Consider the following 24,530-nt stretch of genomic DNA (forward strand, 5'->3'; position numbering starts at 1 on the left):
AGGCTTTCGGAACCTTTTTTTATGAGATAGAACGTTAACTTACTTATTCCAGAATACGCCGCAGAAATTTCAAAGCGAAATTCGCGTTCCTCTAGATTTTATTAGCGTAGAACCGAGTGATTATTGGGTACAGGCTCAGGCTGGAGCGCCAAGAGATTGTTGCTTTATATTCTTACTTAATCTTGTAGCGCTATATAAATAGCATGTTTTTTAAATCCCTGGCGTCAATTCCCTCTATTTGTGTTTGTTGTAATTGTGCTTTGTTTGTAATTAAAGGTGGGAAATGTCTCCATATCCGAAAGGTGACTAACTAACTAACTAGCGGGAAAAAATGCTGAAAACTAAAAAATTTTAATTTTTACACATGCAAAATTTGTAATTTTAACCCTTTTTGCCAGCATTGAGGTTCTTATTCTCAGAAAATAAGTTAGTAATGTAAAATTAAAACTTTTTTTATTTGAAATAAAAACTGAAATCGCTACACGGCCCGTAGTTAGACCGTCCGCCCTGCAGCGGGCTATTGTCGCTTAAGTTTGTTATTTTTAACTTATTCAAAAAAATTTCAATACTTGCCCGAAATATGACTAATATAATGTGCAAATTTGATTTAATTCCAATTAATTTTTCCCACTAAAAAATCTCGAAAAGGTACGTAAGCCTTCTAATGTGGTTTCCCCCTTAAGTAGAGATTACATATATTTGAAGACTGTATTCGTCTTTTTTCTCTTAAGGCAGTCATTTCCACCCAGGATGTAAACGAACAATCCATCCTTAGTACAGTTTAAGTAGCACTGATATCCGGCATGTATTGTGACAGTTCGCTTTTGTTGACATCGGTGCTTTTTTCGTATATCCCTCCAAATGCGGCATGGACTTGATTTCTGAGGAGAATTATATCATCGCGCAAGCGAAAAAGGCCCACGAAACGGACCCGTATACTGCGAAAGCATGGATAATAACAGCTAAAACCCTTTATCCAAATAATTTCCATGTACAGGTATGACAGCAAATGACAAAATCACCTCGCAAACACTCACTCCATTTCTATTTCAGTATGAAGCGTACAAAATCGAAAAAGCCGCTCGCAACTATGAGGAAGCTGCAAAGTGCTTCAGCTATATGTGAGTTAGAACATAGTAACACTTTCCTTTATATTATAAAGTCGTTTTTTGCTTTAGAATATTAACATTCCAAAGCCAACCAATTGAGCTGTGGAACGAGGTATCAGAACTAACGGCTGCTCTTCGGGTTCCAGAAGGAGAGACTACAATTGAACAGGATTTCTATGTAAAAATGTTCCAGCATGTCTCATACGACGTACAGCACAAAATACTACTCCTAACAGCGAACCATTCAGACAATAATTTGGACCACTGCAAGCTGGTGCTTCTGCTGCTGAAACGCTTTCCGCAGGCAATCGCTACGCACTCGGTGAGTATTTGTATCTCCGAGCGGTATCAGCATTCAACACTTTTTCTACCATACAGCCACGGCTGCTTGAAACAATTGTGCAAGCAGTGTCTCAGCAGTCCCCGCTAAAATTCCAGGAAATGCTCATACAAGAAGCACTGCCACTAATTTACCACAAACCACCCGAACTACCCAACCATTTGGTTTATCGAATTTACACAATTGCTTTGGAATACTACACAAAACAACTAATCGAGGAGGTAATTTCAATCTATGCAATATGCCTGCAACCGGTTCTTACAGAAAATTGCCTTTTTGCAGAATCAAGACGACGTGTCTGCTATTTACGAGATATGGAAGCAAATATTTAAGGTTCTTACCTTTTGTGGACAAATGCTCAATTGGCCACCCTTTCTGTCTTTCAATAAGAATTGGTAAGTGGTTTTTAGGAGAAAGTGAATTTCTGGAAGTCTCGTCTCCATGGCCAGCCAATGGCTCAGGGAAATAAGTGATTGTTGTGGTTAGAATTTAGTTAAGATTAGTTCGCGGTTAGTAATCCAAATTTTTTCACTACTCAAGCCCTACTAAAGCCATTTCTAAATGGGATCTAGTTGGTTTTTGGAATCTCCATACGCTTATCGACAACGGCATCGAAGGTACCAAGAATGCTTTCTTCAATTTGAATTAGTAAAGTAAGATAAGGGAACTCTGGGCGGCACTCTTCTCGCTCTTGCGACTGTGGGGGGGGGGGGGGGATTCTTGTCTGCAAGGTTCCGGTCTCGGTTAAGGAGAATCATAATTGTGCAGTGCTGCACATCAACAGAGATTTTTGATCTAGAGGAGAAGAAGGCGCTTTATAATCGTCTACACGTTATTCAGGACAGAGTTCCTAAAGGTGATATTTTGAATGAATCTCCATCAGCATCTTGCTCGGTCATGTGACAGGCACCGTCTCGGTGACCGTAACAACAAGAAGTTTGTAGATTTCTACAACATGTACCGCCTCGTCATCAGCGTCACTTTGTTCCACTGTTCTAGGGCCTATCACAAGTTAAGTTGAATTTCCACTCATCAAATCGCGATCAACTGTAGATTTGAAAGTTATTTTTGAATATGCTGACATCGGCCTCGAAGGAGACCATTTTATGGTCGCTACGTGTCTTCTCGTAGGGAAACTAAACGTCAACCTCTGAATCGTCTTTGCGATCCAGTTGGTGTCCAGCAGTGGAAAAACGTTTTTGCCGCGCAAACGACACAAACTCCGTACAACTTACCTGACATTATTGATGAGCGCTGGGCTACCATTAAAAGTGTCTCTGAGGTGGTCCCAAAATGACGTCACGAAACCTGACTGACTGCAGCAACGTAGAGGCAGATGAATGGACGTAGAGAGCTGAGAGCTTCTTTGATGATTGTGCACGGGGGTGAATGCAACGGACATCCATCAGCGACATCCTTTGTGTTAACTTAGCCGAAGGACGTTGAGGGTGTTTCCCAATTTAACTGGTCATCGTACTCTTCTTATTTGTAATAATGATTTGCCTGGAGTGAAGCCTCTTTTTATTAACCTAATTATCTATTAATTACCGCGGCAAGTCTTATTAATTTTGAGGGCAATTACCGGAATCTGTGTTTAATAACCGCGTCGCGTCTTCTCTTAGAATTTCTAAACTTTCCCAAGGGTCCAAGGTTGTCGTTCGGTTTGTATGCCGCAAGAGTTCAAGATTTTCGCGTTGAATGGTATAGGCTTCTTCGACTATGTGCGCTGCCACTGATGATCTTATGCACGACTTTTGTTTCCGAACACTACTTACCGCTTCCTTGATGTATTCATTAAATATAGTCGTTATCAGGTGTTTCGTCTGTCCTACGTATATTTTATTACTATTTAACAACATCAGGAATTGGGTAAAAAAGTACCAACTGGAAGTCGTAGGTTCGAGTCGATCGTCCACCTTGCGGAATTTACTGGGAAGCGTCAAATTCATCTAAATACCAAAGTAGAACCTGATAACACCTTCCTCGGACATACGATGGGGGCACAGTCTTAGCGGCCTTTTGGTTTCCTCTCATTTCCCTTCCCCCCTAAAAAAGCATACTCAGTGGCGGGGGCTGCTGACGATATAGAGGAATCTACGAATACCTTTCCTTACCTACTCTAGATTATTGGATATTGACGATCGGAAGCCCATTGGTCATTTCCAAAAACCGCAAGGTTTCCGAAACCTTGCACCGTCACTTTCCCACTCGTCTCTCCATGCATTCTCCGTTTTATTTCTGGGGTTCTTTCCCATAGTCAATGCTTATCCACGGATGAGCGAATGCCGTCACCTATCTTGGATAAGGATGCCCATATACGCATCTGGTAACATATCTTTCAAGCTCTCCCTTATTCACACGAACGGGCACGTCTGATGGGAGATTTGGAACTTCACAAATGAGCATGACAAACATAATATCGAACATATATATGGATCTGAGATTGCAATGCCAACATGAACTTCAAATTCTTTTATATTTTTCGATTATTCTCGATAAACAATCCATTACGATAATACAGATGTTATTTCTGGCAGCCAAATAATTTTGTCTAGAGTTCCATACAATTCGTGAGCAGAAGCTAACCATTTAGTTATAGCAATTCAGACGACTTTGTATTGACGGTAAGCTTTCTGGAGCTCAGTACAAAACTGGTGTAGCGCTTATTGTCATAACAAGCGCGACCATTCTTTTTGAGGCAGAAGCCTCCCAATTATTCAATCTTGATATGCAGACGACAATGACGGTTTTCTTGAGAACGGCAGAAGCCACGAAAAACAATTACTATATTACTGCATCTTCAACCGCCTTATAATAGCGAGCATGAGACCTTTATAAAAAATTTCTGGTTTTGGAAAATGAACTTGGGGGGGAATATTAGAGCTTCGTTAACATAAATACCTATAAAATTCCTCAGCTTACGGGTGAACACCCTGTTTCTATCTGCCCTAATGAACAAAATGGTTCGTTGGGAAAATTGATGGTTTTTGTTATCGCTTATTGGCTGATCCTTTGATAGCAGCAAATCGCCTTTGTTTAAATATGTCTACGGTGAAACGGTTAACATAACAATAACAATAATCTGACATAGAGTTCTCCCTTTGCTATTATATTAAAAAAGCTTATGCCATTTTAAATTTCAGCCATAACATTACCAGCGTACAGAATGTCTAAGAGCTATGTGGTGCAGAATAGTGAAATCTTAGAATTCCCCGATTATTTCAATTAAATTTATTCAAACATGTAAAATTCACATTCTAGGAGCAAAGATGTCTATTGGCAGAAAATCGTTGAAATGGCGTCGACAGCAGCTCAACGACCAACAGATAATAAACAAATTTTCTTCTGTGCAACAACGTTGTTAATTTTCTCTTTGCAAGAATATTTCCTAAACATTCGTCAGAAAATCGATGGATCCGAGGTAGAATTCATTTTAGTTGAAGGATTCAGAGGTACGCATTAAAAGTGTTTTGAAAACTAAATGAAAATTTTATAGAAATATACGTATTACAGAAAGACCACCAGATCTAGGGAAGCAACGACCCCTAGAAAATCCAATTGAACATCCGGTGATTGTAGTTTCGCCACCCTGCAGTACAGAAACACAAACTGCCTTTACAACTGCAGCAAATTGCTGGCAATATTTGACCGGAAGCGATCATCTGCAAATCGATTTCAGTCAATTATTGGTGAAACTTCCACTTTCGAATTGGGTTAGCCGATTTTTGTTTGATTTAGCTGTATACTTTGGACATTACGAGGAAGCAAAGAAACTACTTAATGAGATGAAAATCAGTAACATCCGTCAAAATATTCGTATTCTGAGTTTGAACGTGGGTCAAGGACCGTTAACGGTAATATAATGAATGACGATCATATTGCTTACCAAAAAGTAAACTGCAATTTCTCTTCAGATGCAAGGCTTCAACTGCATTCTACAGATTCTAATGGAACTTCCGTCAACCGCTGGCCAGTTGCTCAATAACATGGCACTCCCATCCAAACAACGACATATGATATTACTTCCATTGACGCAACGCGCGGTCATTCAATATTGCACAAAAGCGATCATAAATACGCTCAAGGTAAATAAACTCAATTTAAAGATTTCATCTAAGGTATCTTATCTAACTTGTTTCCAGCGAAAACTCTTTGAACCCAACTGCCCAGATGCTATACTTGGCGATTTACTCGTTCTGTCCCAGTTGGAATATCCACGCGAAACATCTATCCCAGAAAGTGTATTTTCCATTATTAGTTCACGAAAACAATTTTCATATCTGCCGTTTCCGTCGTATGTAATTGTAATGGATTTCCTTGAAGAGTTTATGCATATCTGGGTCACTCATAATGGCGAATATAATTTTGAATTTATTGCGGCCCAACAAAATGTAGGTGGGCGGAGAATTGGTACTCGCGGAGCAGATAAAGGCGTAAGAGAGGATTTTAAGCAAATAATGAAACAACAGGTGTCTAGAAGCAATGAGGATTTGTGTTTGTTGATAGCAGAATTTATCACTAAAGAGGATGCACATTTATTGAAAAATATATTCTAAGATTTATAAATATAAAAAGCGCTTTGATTTTACTTCGTTACAATTCAAACTTGGAATTAGTAACGCTTGTGTAATTGAATATTACATGTATTTTTTCAGTCGGTTGGTTACATATTGCTTTCAGAAACTGTATCCCGTTTATGCCTACTTCAACCATTTCTTAGGATAACAATCGGTCGTTCACATTCCTTGTATCCTATAGGACATCATAAACCCCTATTTCTAGAGGTGGTCTTGAAATTGTTGTGGAATCGCCTCGTCCCAGATTCAGTAGCTTTGCTTATTTATAGAACCAAATGATTTCTTTAGAGAGAGGACGAATTTTTATATTGATATCATTCATTTCATTTTTGGAAAGAATATAGGAAATGTATTTCTTCTGAAAGTTTTATTGACGATTCTCCATGCGAAATGGAGGCAAAATTGTTTGCTCCCATATACAAAAATGATCCTTATTCGTTTTTTTTACAGATGCTCAAAGCAATGTCACTAACATGACCAAGCCAATCTTAAATCAGGCGGATCAGAACGGATAAGATCATAATAAAACACAAAACGTTGAATTGGTTGAGCTGGCTAAGCATCGGCTTCTTGATTTTGTTGGTCCGGGCTCAAATGCCGGTCGTTGTGGATGTTTGCGTTCGTCTTTGTGTTTGTCAATTCTGTGAGAGGTAAAAATTAAATAAATTAAATGATGCGTGCACAATACGCGTCAGGTCAAACTATTGACGATGTGTCAGATGATCACCATTAGAATATTAATCGGAAATGTGGACCGAATTGTGTTGAGGCGGAGCAAGCGCTATTTTCAAACTCTATTTCTTAGGCAAACCCATTCAGACAATTATTTCGAAGTAAGTGATTATTACACCAGAAAAGGTAGACCTCAGAATAAACTAAAAAGTGTACAATATATCACATTATCCATAAATCTACATAATGGTAACCGTAAGTTAGAGAAATTGCAGCCGTTATTTAGTTTTCTCAATTGATCTCAAGGAGAAGGATACCTAAATAGCTGATGCAAGTCACCATCAGAAGTATATAGTGGCCTTCCGGTATCCGACTTCATTTTTGCTAGAGTCGTACTCGCCGTGGGTGCTTTGTCGCAAATATACTGCAAATTTTGATTAAAATTGTATTGTGCATCTATGTATCTTCTGGACTTTACATTCAATAGACTTATTTTCACTAATGACGGAAATCACTTCTGTGCTGCAATCTAACAAAAGTCTCAAAGACCGTCTTTGAAAAAAGCTGTTTATTTGAAATTATCAGCATTTAAGGGGGTCATGAAGAAATGGATAAAGATACAAATACGAATTTTTCACCATATATTTATTAATATCTTGAGCATGCGTAGTAATTTTTCCAACCCGATAGCACTGTTCATTATTAAAATAGATAGCAATTTATACACCCAACTCCAAAAAAGTCTTTTTCTGCTACCACGCTAGAGAGCGCTGCGACGATCTTAAAGAAAAAAGTAAACGGCATTTTAACGTGCAGATTTAACTACAGTCCACAAACTAGGATTATTAAAAAATATTAAAAGCGAAATTTTTGGTGAGTTCTTAAACTTTTTTTTGTGAATTTGGGTGTTTTTTAAGGCTTCTTTCATCATCATCATCAACGGTGTAACAACTGGTATCCGGTCTAGGCCTAAGGAACTCCAGACATCCCGGTTTTGCGCCGAGGTCCACCAATTCGATATCACTAAAAACGGTCTTGCGTCCTGGCCTACGCCAGCACTCCATCTCAGGCAGGGTCTGCCTCGTCTTCTTTTTCTACCATAGATATTGCCCTTATAGACTTTCTGGGCTGGATCATCCTCATCCATATGGATTAAGTCACCCGCCCACCGCAACATATTCAGCCGGATTTTATCCACAACCTGACGGTTGTGATTTTCGACCCTAGATAGGAGAAATTATCAACGGTCTCAAAGTTGTAATCTCCTATCTTTTTTCTTCCCGTTCGACCAGTGATATTGTTGGTTAGTTGTTTTTTGGTGCTGACGTTGCCACCATACACTTTGTCTTGCCTTCATTGATGTGCAGCCAAAGATCTCGCGTCGCCTGCTCGATCTGGATGAAGGCAGTTTGTACGTCTCGGGTCGTTCTTCCCATGTCGATATCGTCAGCACAGGCCAGTAGTTGGGTGAACTTAAAGAGGATCGTACCTCTTGCATTTACCTCAGCATCACGGATCACTTTCTCGAGGGCCAGGCTAAAGAGGATGTATGATAGGGCATCCCCTTGTCGTAGACCGTTCTTGATGTCGAATGGTCTTGAGAGTGATCCTGCTACTTTTATTTGGCCTCGCACATTGGTCAGGGTCAGCCCTGTCAGTCTTATAAATTTCGTCGGGATATCGAATTCTCTCATGGCCGTGTACAGTTTTACCCTGGCTATACTATCATAGGCGGCTTTAAAGTCGATGAAAAGATGGTGCAACTGATGTCCATTTTCCAACAGTTTTTCCATCGCTTGCGGCAGAGAGAAAATTTGATCTTTTGCTGATGTGCCTGGAGTGAAGCCTCTTTGGGTCAATGATGTTCTGGGCGTATGGGACTATCCGGCCTAGCAAGATAGAGGAGAATATCTTATAGATGGTACTCAGCAACGTGGTACCTCTATTGCTGCACTGTGTGATATCTCCCTTTTATGTATGAGACAGATAATGCTTCTTTGCCAATCGTCAGGCATTGGTTCGCTGTCCCACACCTTGAGCACAAGTTGATGAACCACTTGGTGTAACTGGTCGCCTCCATATTTAACCAATTTGGCTGTAGTTCCATCGGCTCCTGGCGGCTTATGATTTTTAAGCCGATGAATTGCACGGATTGTTTCTTCTATACTTGGTGGTGGCAATATTTATCAGCCGTCTTCAGTTGGCGGGATATCCAACTTCCCGATGTTCTAATTGTTCAGTAGTTCATCAAAGTACTCAACCCATCGCTTCAATATGCCCATTCTGTCGTAAATCAGATTTCCCTCTTTGTCTCGGCAGGACGAGCATCGAGGTGTGTAAGGCTTCATTCTGCTGACTTGTTGGTAAAACTTGCGCCCCTGGTCCGTTTGCTCATTATACTTTTCGAGTTCACAGACTTGTTGGTTTTCCCAGGCTTCTTTTTTCCGTCTGTGAAGTCGCTTCTCCGCTCGCCGGATTTCGGGATAAGTCTTTGATAATGCAGCATTACTCAGTATGCGGTATTCTTCCGTTCCGTTGCTAGCTTACATTCATCTTCAAAGCAGCCGTTCTGACTCTTTGCGGCTGGGGCCAAGTATTTATGATAACGTTCTTCAGGTGGTTGTGAAGATCATTTGTTGATGCTTCATCTCCGGGGTCTCTGCTGACTGCGGTTATTGCGGCATCCATTTCCCTCTTATATGTGTTGCGGAGGGCTGTGTTGTGAATGGCTTCAGTGTCAACTCTCACCTAATTGTCAGAGAAGATTCTGGGTGATGTTGTTGTTCGAGCTCGGAGCACCATGCCAACGAGATGGTTATCCGACTCTATATTGGCCCCCCTATATGTTCTGACATTCATCAAGGCTGAGAGGTGGCGGCGTTCAATCAACACATGGTCAATTTGGTTGAAAGTGGTCCCGTCTGGAGAGGCCCACGTATGTTTGTGGACCGCTTTCCGCGCAAACCAGGTACTTCCAACAACCATTTCGTGTGACCCTGCTAATTGAATAGTCCGCAGTCCGTTATCATTTGTATTTTGGTGTAAGCTATGGGAGCCAACGTATCGCCTGAATACGGGCTCCTTCCCTACTTGGCTGTTAAAATCCCCAAGTATGATTTTGATATCATATCTGGGACAGGCTTCGAGGGTTCATTCTACTGCCTCGTAGAAGGTATCCTTCTCCGACTCTGCAGTCTCCTCCGTAGGGGCGTGAACGTTAATGAGGCTTATATTTCTAAATTTACCTCGCAAGCGCAAAGTGAATAGCCATTCGCTTATGTTTTCAAAGCCGATAACAGCAGGTTTCATGTTTTGGCTGACTAAGAAACCTACTCCAAGCACATGGTTTACTGGATGGCCACTATAATATATGGTGTAGTGACTCTTCTCCAGGAAACCGGTCCCTGTCCAACGCATCTCCTGCAACGCTGTTACATCAGCCTTATATTGGTAGGGTAGCGGCTAGCTACTCAGCAGCTTCAGCTCTGTACAGGGAGCCCACGTTCCATGAGAAAATGCGCAAAGCGTTATTCCTTTGTCGTTGCCGGATTCGTCATTGTATTCTCCGTCCAGTCCGAGGCTCCTGTTGTGGCTTTGGAACTTCGGTTTTCCGTGTACGGTTGTCAGCCCTACCCAACCTCCAACCTGGATGACCAGTTGGTATAAATTGTCCCGTTTTTAGGCGCGGGAGACTCGCCTTCATCCTTATCCGTCTGCATATTTTCGTTAAGTAAGAGCTCCCAGCGGTTACCACGTGGAGATAGTGTTTAGTAGTAGAGCTGTTGGTGTTGGTTCAGGAGGCGTTTCCCGGGTTTTATGCTCCATCGTGGATACCAATCCAAGTTTCACCCTGGGACCCTTTCACCACCAACAATTGCGTTGGAAGAAAGAAATGTAGCAAGCATTTAGGCGAATCAACTGGATCAATTTAAAATGGTGTCCTCATGTCTCTGATTAGGACGGCAGTGTTATTTAGACAATGAAATTCAGTTCTTATTACTTATTTATGTTACATTATGTTGTCGTATCTCCACTACCATTCTTTCTTGCAACGGGGTTCGTGTTACGGCATTGGATGCGAGGTGCTGAGTTCCATAGCAACAACTCTCTGACTAGAGCCTTTTTGTACCACTTTACCGAGAAAGAGCTTTAGCTTCTCGGGCAATTGTTTTCTAACGCAATAAATCAATAATAAACTAAAGAAAGAGTGAGTACGTTTTTTATGAACTATAAATTGAAATAATTACTTTGGGCCCGTTTTTATTCGCTCGACGAAAATGGCAATAATGAAAGTGGTTACTTTCTGACAACTGTTTTCAAAAATGGAAATTACACGTCGAATTCTATATAAGATATGCTTCAAAATCATGTATAACATGTAACAAAGATTGCAAATATGCATTCATTTTTTAACGGGAAACGTCTTTAAAAGCTTTGAGGACTTTATTTTTAGCACTGCTGGCCTGTGTTGCCACAGAACAGTTAACAATTGTTGGAAAATACTGCATCTTTAAAAATTAAGACGAGTTGTTTCGGCCAGTCGATTAGCAATTGAGTTTAGCGTTTCTAAGGCGCCAATTTCCAAAATTGAGGCAAGCAGAGGATAAATACGAAAAGTAGCGTCAGTCCGTGAGAAAATTGCATAGAAAACTTTTCATACAGTAGAATACGGAGACATGGAAAATAGGCCGTATAAATGGTTTTTAGACTAACGCCTATATTAGTAGCACTATCTTAAAAGTTTCCGTCATTTTCACAAAAGCCGTCAACAGTCACATCATTTGTTCACTCCCGAGTGAGGCATTGTATGAAAAATTTGAAGTATTCATAAAACATATATATTATCCAAATTCACCTCTTATTTGTTATTCCATGATATTATTTTAACGTTCCTAAAAAGTTGATAATTCATAAAAGTTGACAGGTCTAAAAACAAACAGGTTAACTTTTTTGAAGCTCCACTGTATTTTAAAGACAAATTTAGAATATGAGTGGTAATTTATTCAGCGATAAATTCTCCCTTAACTATAAGCTCACAGTCTTAAAAAGAAATGTACAATTTAACGTCCTTAGCTTAGTTATAAATAAACGAAAGCTCAATAGAGTCTTTCTAAAAAAATTAATTAATCTAATAATTCCTCTTCGGACGAATGGGTCTATTCATCCACCTTCCCATTGGTCGAACTAAAGGTTGTGGAACATAATAAACCACCGGCGGTGGATACGGAGGACGTAGAACACCACCAGGAGGAAATCTAGGTGGATACGGAGCGGGAACAAACTGCGGGGGCTAACGAAAAGAATTAAGAACTTAAAATAGTATATACAGTGAACTACTTACAAATGGGTATTGTACGGGAACAAGAGGAATATATGATGATGGACTTTGCGCCATCATAGAGCTAATATGTCGCCTATCTGGCGTTCGAGATCTCCTTCGAGAACGATGCCTATCATAACTCGTACTGCGTCGATGCCGTTCTCGACTGTATGAACGATGTCTGCTTCTTCGTCGCTCCCGACTATAACTTCGTGTACGATGTCTTCGTCTACTGCGACTTGTGCTTCTTCTTCGGGAACGACTTAAATGATCGTGACCATATTTACGCCTCAAGCGATCTTCCTCGCGTTTCGCATCTATGAAATAGGGAATTTTTTCCGACTGTTTCTTTGGTCGTTCTTGTGATCGTGACGGTCCTGCCGTTTGATCGTCATGTTGCCGATAGGACTGTATAAAATAAAAATAATAAGTAATTATATGCAAGAAGTACCAGATTCTAACTGAATTACTTTGCGGCTAATTTGCGTTTTATGACGTTTTATTTTATCTTCCTCATCATCGGTGCTCTGAAATCGGTAGACGTAAAATATTATTCCTTAAAATTAAAGCCAGATAGTTCCTAGCCTATAAATTACATTTAATATCCTTGAGACATACCATAGAAGAAGTGCTTGAATCTCTTGTGGAATCAACTTTGCCTCTAGAGCTGCTGTGTCCATGCCTCTCATATTTCTTATCCCCTCCTGAAAAAAGTAATTCTTGGATTAAAGATTATGTAAATGAGTCTGTTTCCACAACATTAAATCGTCGCATGATTTAGGTCTTGATTGCTGGTTGGTTCTCTTTCATGATGTAGGTCTTGATTGCTGGTTAATACTTTCTAGATTTGATATGACTTCAAAATAAATTGCCATAATTCGTTTGACTCTATATTGCCGATTTAGCTTTCCTTTTGAAAGTTGACTTCATTCTATTTGAACTGATTTATGGATGCAAATTTACATTTTACTATTAATTCCAATTTTACTTTTGAATGTTTATATCAATTCAAATCTACTCAAATTCAAATACATTATTACGTTAAAGAAAATTCTACTTTTTCTTATTTCATCGCATATTTGCGTCCTTGTCTTTAATGTTGATTGAAGATTATTTGTTCCAGGGACTGCTGTCAAACCTGAAAAAGACACCCTACAAACGAATGACACAGATTGTTACACTGTATCCACTGTACACAAATGTATCCAAAACTATATTGGATTTTTGTCCGGAAAAGATATGTACTTACATCCGGAATTATCAAAATAAACATTCTTTAGTGTTAACAATCTGTCAATCGCGCAAATTTTCTAGAAAATACTTTTAGATACCTGAACTGTCTGCAGTGCAAATTTCAATATCCATTTTCACATTCGAGAAATCAATTGCCTTAGAGTTAACTATTGAATTAAATGCCGGTCAAACATGAGTATATGGAGAAAAAATAGCTTGAATCACCATTTGTTTTTAAAGGTTAACAGCCAACCCTAACAAAGTGAATTCTCTGCATCTGCTTTATCTGGTCGGCAAGGAATATTCGAAAATATATAGAGCTTGGCATTAAGTTGTTACTTTTTTTACCTACTATTACCCTACTTAATGAAAATCTTAATGACCTTAATTAGTCCAGTCATTTTTATATGGAAGCCAGACGAAGGTTACATTAAGGCAGGCAAATCATTTTAAAAAAAAATTTAAAGGAAAATGAATAAAAAGTCAAAGGAATTGAAATTTCCCACAATGTTGTAAGTAAACAGCATATCAACTTTTAAGAGACAGAATAAGTAGCACTAGGAATCAAATTTGTAAAAGCCCGTTGGTTGCGTTTGGCGTTTAATCAAAAACAAGTTAACAAGTACTTCGTCAGCGGTGTATTCGAATCTCAATATCTTTAAGAAAATTAGCAGTTCTCTAAATGATTTTGCATGCTTGAACCAATGTAAATAAGGAATTTAAAAAAGCAAAGCAAGAATATCTATTGTACTCGGTCCATGGAGACAAATTTCAGGCTTTCATGTCTGAAAAAAATACCGAGGGTAACTTTGTTTCTAGACGAATTTTAATACTGATACCGGCCTATTGAAACTGACGAATGATGTATCCCATTTAGTTAATTTCATTCGCACCTTTCTGCTATCTATAATATTGCATAGCGTCTCTATCTTGGCAATATTTTCATTTTGTTTTCCGCGACCATTGAAAGTGGAAATAATTGGAGGAAATTTCTCAGAAACGATTGAGTGTAAATAAAGGCAAATAACCGGAGACTTTGGCGAAAGGTAGGAACAAGCTGGTGAGCCCGGTGAGACCCACACTGACTCTTCGGTCAGCGGCCTGTTTCCACCATATATACGATAAAACAAATTTTTCACTGATAGTCTCAAACTTTTGGCCTACAATGTATATCAAAAACCATAAGAATTGGTCAAATTAATTTGTAACCAATGTCACTTACTTTCTTGTCGGAGCAAAGCTAACAAAGTTGCAGGACTGCCCTTACATTTACTCGCGACAGTAAGTATGCACAACTCCTAAATCAAATCACACAAAACATAAAAACTGTATTAAATGCTATACCTATGTCTCGAGTTTGATTACACATGGGCTAGTAAAGAAAGAAAATGCTAACGATATTTGTTGATCTGTTTGCAGCTACAGTACGATTTTTGCAGTGGCACAAATAAAACGTTAAAAAGTTTGTACACTGACAGTCAGTGCTTAATTATTGAGGCAATTATTTAAGGTAGAGTTTATCTAATTGAACTGTGATGAACTTAAGGGAAAAATTCTCCACTCGAGAAAAACCAAACAAAATTTCAAGGCAGAAAGAAAAAGAAACGAAATCAAGCAAAAAAGGAATAATGAAATCGCAAAAAGTAATGAAAAGCAAAAATGAAAATATTAAAAGAAAAAAAATCCAATCGTAAAGACGAAGCCAAAATAATATAAATAGTATGACAAAGGGGAAGAAAATAAATCAAAAATAAAAAGAATGAAATGTGGTAAATTCTCAAAAACCAAAATAAGCCGTAGAAATGACCAACCAAAAAGTGTACCCTGAGGAGTCCTCTCTCTCTAAATGTTCAATTACTTATTCACAACTCCCGCAAAACTTTCGCATGGCCAAAATGCCATCCCAACCTCAAAAATTGTTTCACCTGTGTGCAGAAAAACTTCCACACACGGTGCTTGTTAAGGAAGAAACAATAATCGAGTTGCTCCCCGTCGCAGAGTATGAAATAAAAAAAAAACAGACAAAAGGGATCGCGAGAATTCAATCTTCCTCGTCTGAAGTCACAGAACCAAGTGAAGATGAATCATTGAGGACGGAACGACACAGCATACTGCCGACTACCTCCTACCATCAAGGATTCACCTCACCCGTCACTTCATCCCTACGAAGAAGAAAGAATATTTAGTTTTTTTCCAAATTCTGAAACGAACAGATAACCGCTTCACATAAAGGTAGGGAAGGACACTCCTGAGAAGCTCGGACGGCATACCTTTCAGCATATAGACGTAAAGGCGCGTAGATCCAGAGGCTTCTGGAAGGCAATCACCTACGAGACGTTAAGTCTAAACAACAAACACAACAAACGACTAGCTCTTATGGTATTCTACCAAGGATAGAACAGGAAACTTTACGTTAAAGGTGGGAAAGGAAATTCGAGGCTTACGAACACTTGTTTCCGGGGAAAAAGTAGTGAAACCTAAAACTAGAAATGTGAAGGTAAGTGTACGTGGAGCCTAGCCGGGAACAATGTTGAAAATCTATTGATTCTCTATCCGACACCACCAAATGAAGTTGTGAGTCGGAATAGGCTATCTTCCACTGATTCAGAAAACCTGTAAATAAGAAATTAGGCCTGAATCCAGAAAATGTTGGGTTCCACGTTGGGCTCCATTCATAATGAACTTATGGGGAATAGGAGGATCAGAGACCATCCTAATTGGCCGTGAACTACCTATAGGGAAGAGCTATCCCAGAAACCTAAAAAGTTGGCGAAATTGACCGTGAAGGTCCGCCCGCAAAGACTGATGCTCCATCAAAGTGCTCGGTTAACACGTTCTTACACGCCTCTGTGCTAACCAGACTCGGGAATGTGGGGGGGTCATTCCAGCGCTTATATCCCTCACGTGTTATTATTACAAAATTAACATGTCTATACCTATGCGTGGGTCCGCATCGGATTTCAAAATAGACAATAAACGAAGGAATTCGAAGCACAGAAGGTGTGAAGGCTAAGGCTGAAGCGAGAAGAGTGTTAAAGAGGGTTAATCAGCATCACCATAAATACACACCACGCCGAGCTCGGAGTGAATCAACGTGTAAATGTTAATTTTTTTTTTATTGGATCTCATTTCTTTTCTTTTTTTTTATTTGATTGATTAATTTTTCTTTTCGTTTGTATATTATATTATGTTCAACTTTCTTTTATTTTTATATATTTATTTTTTTGTTTGGAATGTGAATAATTTTTATTGATTTGAGGACTTCCTCCCTCTCTTCCTCCTTGACCTCGTAAAACCTTTATAGGGACATCCTCTGAAATAATGACCTTAGGATGTCAAGGAAGGGAAGGGACATCAGGGGCCGCGCCTCAATCACGATCTGAGGCAGAAGAAACCATGATCGGAATTGGGATCCGTCGTGGATCTTCCCCCTCGATCACGGCACTCGGGTCCGGTGACTTATTGGTCCACGCGCGCGGTCGACCCATTTTTTTTTTATTTTTCAGTTTTAGCTCGCGTTCTGCTTTTTTTTCGTTAGGCCGTTGCGAATTCCTTCGAAATTCGGTCCTGACCCACGCATCGGTATAAACATATAGAATTTTGTAATAATGACACGTGAGGGATCAAAGCGCTCGAAGGCCGAAGAAAGAGCGCATCAAGAGATGATGTTCGATGAGTGCTATAATAATGTAGAGAATGTGAACTTTAATACACTTTTCTCGTTATTTCTTAAGTTTTACTTGAAATATCTAACAAAAGGAAAAACAATTTTGTGTTTATTTTTAAGATGGAGAAGCCAATGTGTAAAATGATATTACGTGACCAAATAGAGCTCTCGGTGTGGGATTTTTAATTGTTTTTTGTATATTTTTTCTTTTGTATTTTTTTTTATAATCATTATTATTTAGATTTATTTTATTTTTATTTTCTTTCTTTAATTTTGAGGTCATAACCTTCACGGTCAATTCACCATCTTTTTGGGTTTTTGAGGTAGCTCTTCCCTCTTGATAATCTTCAGCCACTGAGGAAGGTCTTTTGGCCATCGCATCGGCTAATTCCATTTTTGTCATTACATCTTCATGTCGATACTCCCAAAATATCAACAGAAGTGTCCCAAGAAACTGGAAACAAGTATACTCAAAAAAATCGAAGTGTTATATACCAAGCCGGATACCGTAGCCGCCACGTACGCAAGAATTGCTTCTACATTCAAAGAACCTTGCAAAGGGCCTAATTCGCAAAAAAAAAAAACTATGAAATGAAAAATTCGGTTATGGCCCTTGAAAAATTATCATTTTCTTCAATGAAAGTAAACTTTTATATATTTAACTCAGATGACCGTGCGGAGAAAAGTTAATATCGGACTGCAACCACAGAACATACAAGAGACTATTAAACACGGTGGTGGGCACGCTGTTTTGGGGGTGCATGGCAACAGAAGGAGTTGGAGATTTGGACATAATCGACGGCATTATGGATCTACCAGAATGCTTATTTTCTTGACGTTGAATTTGTGCCCTACCCCATTTTAGTAATTAAATAAATTACACTTTTGCTCTGACAAGTAATTATTTTACAAGCATTTTTTCAATAGCAGTCTACACTTCTAATGCGCAAACTTACTTTTGTGGGTGACCTTATACAAGAGCCATGGTAATTGTCTAACAAAATCGGTGGTATTGGATCAGAGAGAGTAAGGCCTTTTAAGATGAGAGATTCGCAAGACCGAGAGCCTGCATCCTGATATCAAATTTGTTAAAAGCAGCCAAGGAGAGAACATTCTGCGCCTACAATCTAGCTGCGGTCATCTTACAATGCCAGGTTAATGGTTGAGAGAAGAAATGCCATAGTTACCCCCTTGGTATCTACTGTATGACCATCTGCGTCCCCGCCAATGTAAGAACTAAGTAACCTGGTACCGTATGAAAAATCAAGAGCTATTGAATTCTTAATAGGTTAAGAAGCGAACACTCAATATATTTGTTGGGGAAATAGCCAATGCAATCCTCAAATGGTCTCATGACTCTCATGACTTGGAGCGTAGGCTATGCCCTGACCTTCATCGGGCCAAGGAGAAGCGGAGTAATTGACCTAAAAATTTGAATTTCCAAAGATATTAAAGTTGGGTAAAAACCGACGAATGTCAGATGAAGTCAAACTGTCAGAACACTGTTGCTCAGAATCCCGTTTGACTATTAGAGGAGAGCAGATTTTAATACAAATAAGACAACGCATGCCATAAAGTTATGAAGAACGATTCCAAAGTGGAATATTGAGCAGAATAATATTATGTACTGCACTGGACTATTCGACGTTGTTGGCTCTGTATAAATCTAAAAATGATAAGCAAAAAAGTCAGTAATTTCAAGCAATATAATCGTACGAACCCATGAAATCCGAAAAAGCGAATTAATAAAGAGTGAACACTTTTTAAGGGGATAATTTTTGAAATTCTTTTTAAGTAAAGAATTCTCATACGAACATCGCACACTAGTGTGAAGAAACAAGAGAACAGATGGAAAAGGAAATACGAAAGGGAAACATCGCATTAAATTATGGTAGAAATGTATACATTTTTTGTATGTAAGTTGATTTTTATTACGAAATTACATCAAACGCGTTGGGTTGACAATAAAGGAAGATACTTGTTAAAAAGACAGAATTCTTTTACCCTTTTATTTTTCAAATATAATAATTATATGCTCAAAAAAGATTTTGGTCTTTTATTCGAAGTAACTCAACTCGGATGGCTTGAACTTTACGCCATCAAACCTTGATTAATAACATATAAGGAAACAATTATTACATTATATTTTATTAATTAATTTATCATTGTGACCGTTAGTCGATACAATTTTTTTTGTTCTTCATGACCAACGAATTCTTAAAACAGAGTATGTTCGTTCCGCCACATAACATTGAGCATTACAGGGAGCAACGGCACTAGCCGTGACGGTTTTACCAAAGCAAAAAATGCGGTAGTATACTCCACGATGCCTCTTGTCGGCAAGGGCCACATCAGAGCCGTAAGTAGTATACTAACACTCAACCTACTAAATTGGATATGACACTTATAGGAGTCGAAGGAATAATAATATCTCCACCAACCATTGAAGAAGCAGTACATAATAATAATAATCGTTGGCGCAACAATCCATATTGGATCAGGGCCTTGAAGTGTGTTAGAGCACTCCATTCAAGACCGTAACGGTACACTACAGTACACTGTAGAAGTCAATGTGGTCAGCATTGCGCTCGCCCGAGATTATTACCCTGATTTGACTCAGGTACAGCTGAGTCGACTGGTATCCGACGTCAAATCACGATACAAATTCGACTGCCACCAGTGAGATTTGAACCGCGACCTTCCGTATGACAGCCTTGTGCTCTAACCACTCAGCTATTCGGACCACCGGAAGAAGCAGTACATGCAATCCATAAGTGGAAAAATCCGAAACTGCCACAAATTCCCAAAGCATGTTCTTTGCAGCCAACCAAAGCTCATCGAAATTCACACCTTCTCCGTCGCATCTAAAAGGGCCTATAGTATAGTCGTCTACTTGCGAGGAATGAGGCTATGGAGGCTGCTGTAAGAAAATCGAACGCTCCGTGAATTTACTTGCAGCGAAGTACTGGAGCGGCGCACACTCAAAATGCCCGGATCAGCGAGGAACAGTTTCGTTAGATCTAGGGGTGAGGTTGGTATTTAGATTAGGTAAAATTAAGAAAATAAATTGTATTTTTCTTTGATATCGGTATAAAGTAAATTTTTTTCAATTATTCTTGACCAAACCGACGTAGCTTCGCCAATATATTTTGGAGACGACAAGCTGAAATCTATTTTGATTTGGGAAGAACCGTCTTTCTTTACATAAGTAAAAAAAAATAAGGAGCCGGCCCTTCAATAATATCCAGCAGTTAGTGGAGTGATCTCTACATTGATGACGCCGACTTCGGCAGCACGCGTGCAGGAGGTGGAGCTCGAGTCGCAATTCGCGCTGGCCGGCGTCACATCTGATGCCACGTGCTGCTTAGATGAGAAATCCATTGGGCTCGCCTTCGACGTGCTGCAGCAGGGCTTGTACAACCTGCTAAAAGAGCAATTAATATGGCGTCTGGCACTAAGTGAGACAACCAAGCTAAATCACTTGCTGACAGAACTCACGCTGGGGGATCCGACAACCAGTCAGATAGTTCGTTGGACATGCCGGCGGTAGTCAGCCCATAAAACCCATGAGGTGCACTCACGGCTCATGGTTGGCGAGGTGTCGAAAGACGCGCCAGATAAACTCGCGCAACTACAGCAGACAATTGCCGCATTAGTAACCACCGCGGCAAAACTAGTCAACACCGTTAGTGCTCTCCATCCTTGACGAAGCTCGACTATTAGGTCGTCAGGACCCTCGACAGATATCGGGCTATTCTGATACCACCGAAAGTTCACGGAAAGGACTACCAAATGTACAACGAGTACAAATGTACAGCTACCCGAAACATAGCACCACCTTGCTTTTCCATTCATAATCCCCTCAGCAGAAGCAGTTTCGGTTCTCGTTGTATCCAACTACCATCTACTAATGCCTAAGGCTTTCAAATTGGCGGCAGCAAATTCATTGTCTATCCGTAAATCGCACTTGCATCCGGACCTCGACGCACGTATTCGTGGCGTTTTATTATAGCGGACATTAGCACTCCTATCTTGGGCGCAGATTTCCTATGCCACTATGGTTTGTTAGTAACATCTGCAAGGCAAATCCATCGTCGACTCCAAAGCCAACCTCTTCAGAAATAATCTCCACCTGTTCATCCGACACTCTATCCATATTTTCGAAAACGTTGCGAATCACGCGTTCGTACACTTCTGCAAAAATACCGCAACATAGCTACCGAGCGTAGCCTCTTCGAGCCAATTAAGGATGATGTTCATCACCACATCAACCCTACCAGCTCTCCTCCTCTAACCTCGTTCACTACCATCACAGAAACTCGCTGTTGCGCGGAAAGAATTTGAACAGCTTCTCAAGCAGGGGAAATGCAGACCCTCAGACAGCTGTTAGTTTTCAACATTCCACATCGTCCCTAAACCAAACCGCGAATGGAGATCTTGTGGCGACTATAGACGCCTAGATGCTCAGACTATTCCGGACTGATATCCCATACCGCTCATCCATGATTTTGCGCATTCTCTCGCTGGTATCCGTGTTTTTTACCTTGGATCTAACCGAGGGCTATTATCAAATACCTGTAGCTCTTGAAGATGTTCCGAAAACGGCTATATGCACCTCAAGCGCATTTTTCAACCCCTTGAGGCCGGTGTTGTTCTCAACGTTGCTGCATGATGGCATCCAACCGGACCCGGATAAGGTGCAAGCAATCGCGAGCTTCTCGCTTTCCAAAACTGTTGAGGATCTGAAAAGGTTCTTGGGCATGCTAAACTTTTACCTTGGTTTCCTGCCCAGTGGAGCCCACCATCAATCGATCCTCAACAACTACCTGTTCGGGCCGAAAACCAAATACACCCGAATGAGTGAGTGGTCCACAATGGCCATTCAGGTGTTTGAGCCAACCAAGGAACGGCTGATGGAAGACACGCTTCTGGCATTTCCTCAACAAGATGCACCCCCAGCCATTTTTTTTATGCCGCAGACATCGCCATAAATAATGCTTTTTACCAAAGGCTGAACTAAAGTTGGCAGCCGTTGAACTTCTTCTCGAAACAGTTGAACCCCGTCGAACGGAACTACAGTGCTACGTGTGAATTGCAATAAAATACGTTCGCTATTCCCTAGAAGGTAGGCCGTTCAGAGTGTTCACGGACCACAAGTCTCTCACATTTGCCTTAAACCAGAAACCCGATAAAGCATCTCCTTATCAACTCAGGCACTTGAGTTTCATAAGCCAGTTTACCTCCAACATCTAACACGTGCCTGGAAAAGACGAGGAAGTTGTTGGCGCTTTATCACGCATTGAAGAGGACAAGATTCCCTCGCCACAATCGATTTTCCGGCAATCGCGGAGAGGCACAAGGACGACACAGTTCTTCAGAGCCTGAATGGTAACTCCAAATACACTTTCAAGGAGTTCTCCATTTTCGGCTCGAACTCTACGTTATACTACGAGACCTCAGAAAAGGGACCAAAGCCATACAATTCCGGACCCAGGTATCCGGACAACGAACCGGTTAGACACTGTGAAATATTTCTGGCCGTCCAGAAATAAGGACATTCATTCTTAGGCCAGACAGTGCATCACAGAAGTGTAAAACTTCGAAGCATGTAAGAAAAGAAGCAGGTTTGTTCCCTAGGTTCATCAAGGGTTTCTACACCATCCACCTCGAAAATCATTGCACAATTTCAGATATTGCCTCACAATCATCGACAGGATCACGTTGTGGCCTGAGGCGATTTCCCCTAAAAAACATTAAGGGTCTATCATGTGCCGAAGTTCTCTATCGAGAGTCGATTCCACGCTCTGTTGTGCCGACGATCATAATCATCGACCAGCCGCGAAACTTGTTCTCGACGTGCGATAAAGTTTAAATTCAACCGGCCTGTTGCAGATCAAGCGACCGCCAAGCATTCGAGACACGTCGCCAGCGTGCCCGGGAAAGGATCGGCGCCTCCCGCCGGAGGTTCAACTGGGGGTGGAGTGCAGTAAAAAAAATCTACCGCTCGGTGAATTAACCTGCAAAGGAGTACTGCAGCGGCGCATACTCAAAGCGCCCGGTCCAGAGAAGAAGTTTCGTTGGATCTAGCAGTGAGGCTGCGCCGCTAGATCTGACCACGAGTCCTCCCTTTTTCAAGTCAAACAGTCAACCGACTCAATCACCGTTAAAAGAAATCATTCCAAAAGTATTTAAGTTAGCTAAAATTGAAAAAATAAATTTTGTTTTTCGTTGATATCAGTACAAAGTAAACTTCTCTCAACTATCCTTGAACAAACAACGAGTATATTTTGAAGACGATAATTTGAAATCTGTTTTGACTTAGGAAGAAATGCCTTATGTTATGAAGTTAGTGGGGTGATCTCCACGGTTAATGTTCTTCATAGTTAGTGATCTCTACAAAGCTATAAATGCAAAACCACGGGTTATGTGTTTTTGATCAAAAGTTCTTTAGACGATGCAACACCTAACATAAAGCAATTGTAGGGAACGAGTGGTATCCAATGCCAATAAACCTACTTATTGCAATTCAAGTCTAGTCTGAAGATGTGAACATTTCACACTCCAGTTCAGAACAAATACTGAAATACTGTATATGGGGTAGTTCAGTGAAACTAGCGGGAAGGAAACTCTTAGTAATTTGTATTTACTTATGAAACCTGAAGTTCAGGCTTGTTTCCGATAGGGAAGAGATAAAGAAAATACCTAGGATACACATTATGCAGACAGTTCACCTAACGTTGCTCCAAAAAAATACAAATAAACATTTTCACTACTTACAGATCCGAAGCGTTGCTCACGTTCTCGGATGTAATATTGACACCGCTGGAAGTTTTGAATTTGTTCGATGTTCGCATTGTTCATTGCTGGTCTGTATATTCAGTGTGTTGATTGAAGAAGGTGTTGATGCAGCCTAGTTATTATTACACAAAGAAAACCTTTAAAACACTCCCTGAAATCTTTGACCTTTGCAAAGTTGCGTGTCATCAACAGAGCGAAAATGTTGAAAGAAGTGTTTAAACCATATTTTCGTCAAAGGTCAAAGCTTCGTTCTGTGTTTGAAACCATAAACTTTGCAACTACATTACAATACCATTTGGTTCTCTTTTAGAGCTATGTGTCCCTTTATTCGATGTTTTCTGTGCGTACGTCTGTTCAGTGCTGACTTGAGTTGAAGATGGGGATTCGTCCCGTGAGCGCTCACGTCGTGCGCTGAAAATTGGCATTCCGTCAGTCGGCAAGCGAAATAGTTTATTTATTGAAGGTAAAATTGATAATTACGATTGGTCGCTTCTCTCCGAGCTTATATTCGATTTATTGTAACGAGACGTCATTTCTCCGGTTTCCTTGGGAATTGTCAAAATGGAACACAACCAAATAACTCAAAAGTAGACCATTTGCAAAATATGTCTTCTTCTTGAAGCTTTCAGATGAGTAGTTCATGATTGGATTCATGATTGGGAATTCTCTTGTCAATACCGTATAATCTTGTCAATATTTAAGACTTTATATTGGGCTCGGGGTATATTTTGAGAAACGTTTAGGAATTAGTAATTGTTTTTATAAGATCTTTAATTTAAGCTCTAGAAGTTCCTCAAAAATGGGAAAATTTAGA

The 24,530-nt window shown here is 40.1% G+C and overlaps 2 protein-coding genes across 3 annotated transcripts; one reads left to right on the plus strand and one right to left on the minus strand.

Annotated features, from left to right (window-relative positions):
• Positions 1-797: 797 nt before the first annotated feature.
• LOC119650178 (integrator complex subunit 10) lies at positions 798-6,023 on the plus strand. The gene is made up of 9 exons (XM_038052732.1): positions 798-997; positions 1,054-1,121; positions 1,179-1,431; positions 1,488-1,670; positions 1,732-1,844; positions 4,711-4,901; positions 4,963-5,303; positions 5,364-5,534; positions 5,592-6,023. Exons 1-9 carry the CDS (start codon positions 869-871, stop codon positions 6,003-6,005), a joined length of 1,863 nt encoding a protein of 620 aa, XP_037908660.1. The 5' UTR covers positions 798-868; the 3' UTR covers positions 6,006-6,023.
• Positions 6,024-11,677: 5,654 nt separating this feature from the next.
• Positions 11,678-24,338, minus strand: LOC119647464 (female-specific protein transformer). 2 transcript variants are annotated; one of them, XM_038048397.1, is made up of 6 exons: positions 24,197-24,338; positions 24,009-24,127; positions 12,637-12,722; positions 12,489-12,545; positions 12,040-12,426; positions 11,678-11,988 (listed from the first exon to the last, which is right to left on the minus strand). In XM_038048397.1, exons 1-6 carry the CDS (start codon positions 24,247-24,249, stop codon positions 11,827-11,829), a joined length of 864 nt encoding a protein of 287 aa, XP_037904325.1. In that variant the 5' UTR covers positions 24,250-24,338; the 3' UTR covers positions 11,678-11,826. The 2 variants fall into 2 exon arrangements, with proteins under 2 accessions (XP_037904325.1, XP_037904326.1); XM_038048398.1 differs by lacking the exons at positions 24,009-24,127; positions 24,197-24,338 and adding an exon at positions 13,350-14,877.
• Between the last annotated feature and the right edge of the window lie 192 nt (positions 24,339-24,530).

The sequence above is a fragment of the Hermetia illucens genome, chromosome 2 (genome assembly GCF_905115235.1).
Source record: "Hermetia illucens chromosome 2, iHerIll2.2.curated.20191125, whole genome shotgun sequence".
In the NCBI taxonomy this organism is placed as follows: domain Eukaryota; kingdom Metazoa; phylum Arthropoda; class Insecta; order Diptera; family Stratiomyidae; genus Hermetia; species Hermetia illucens.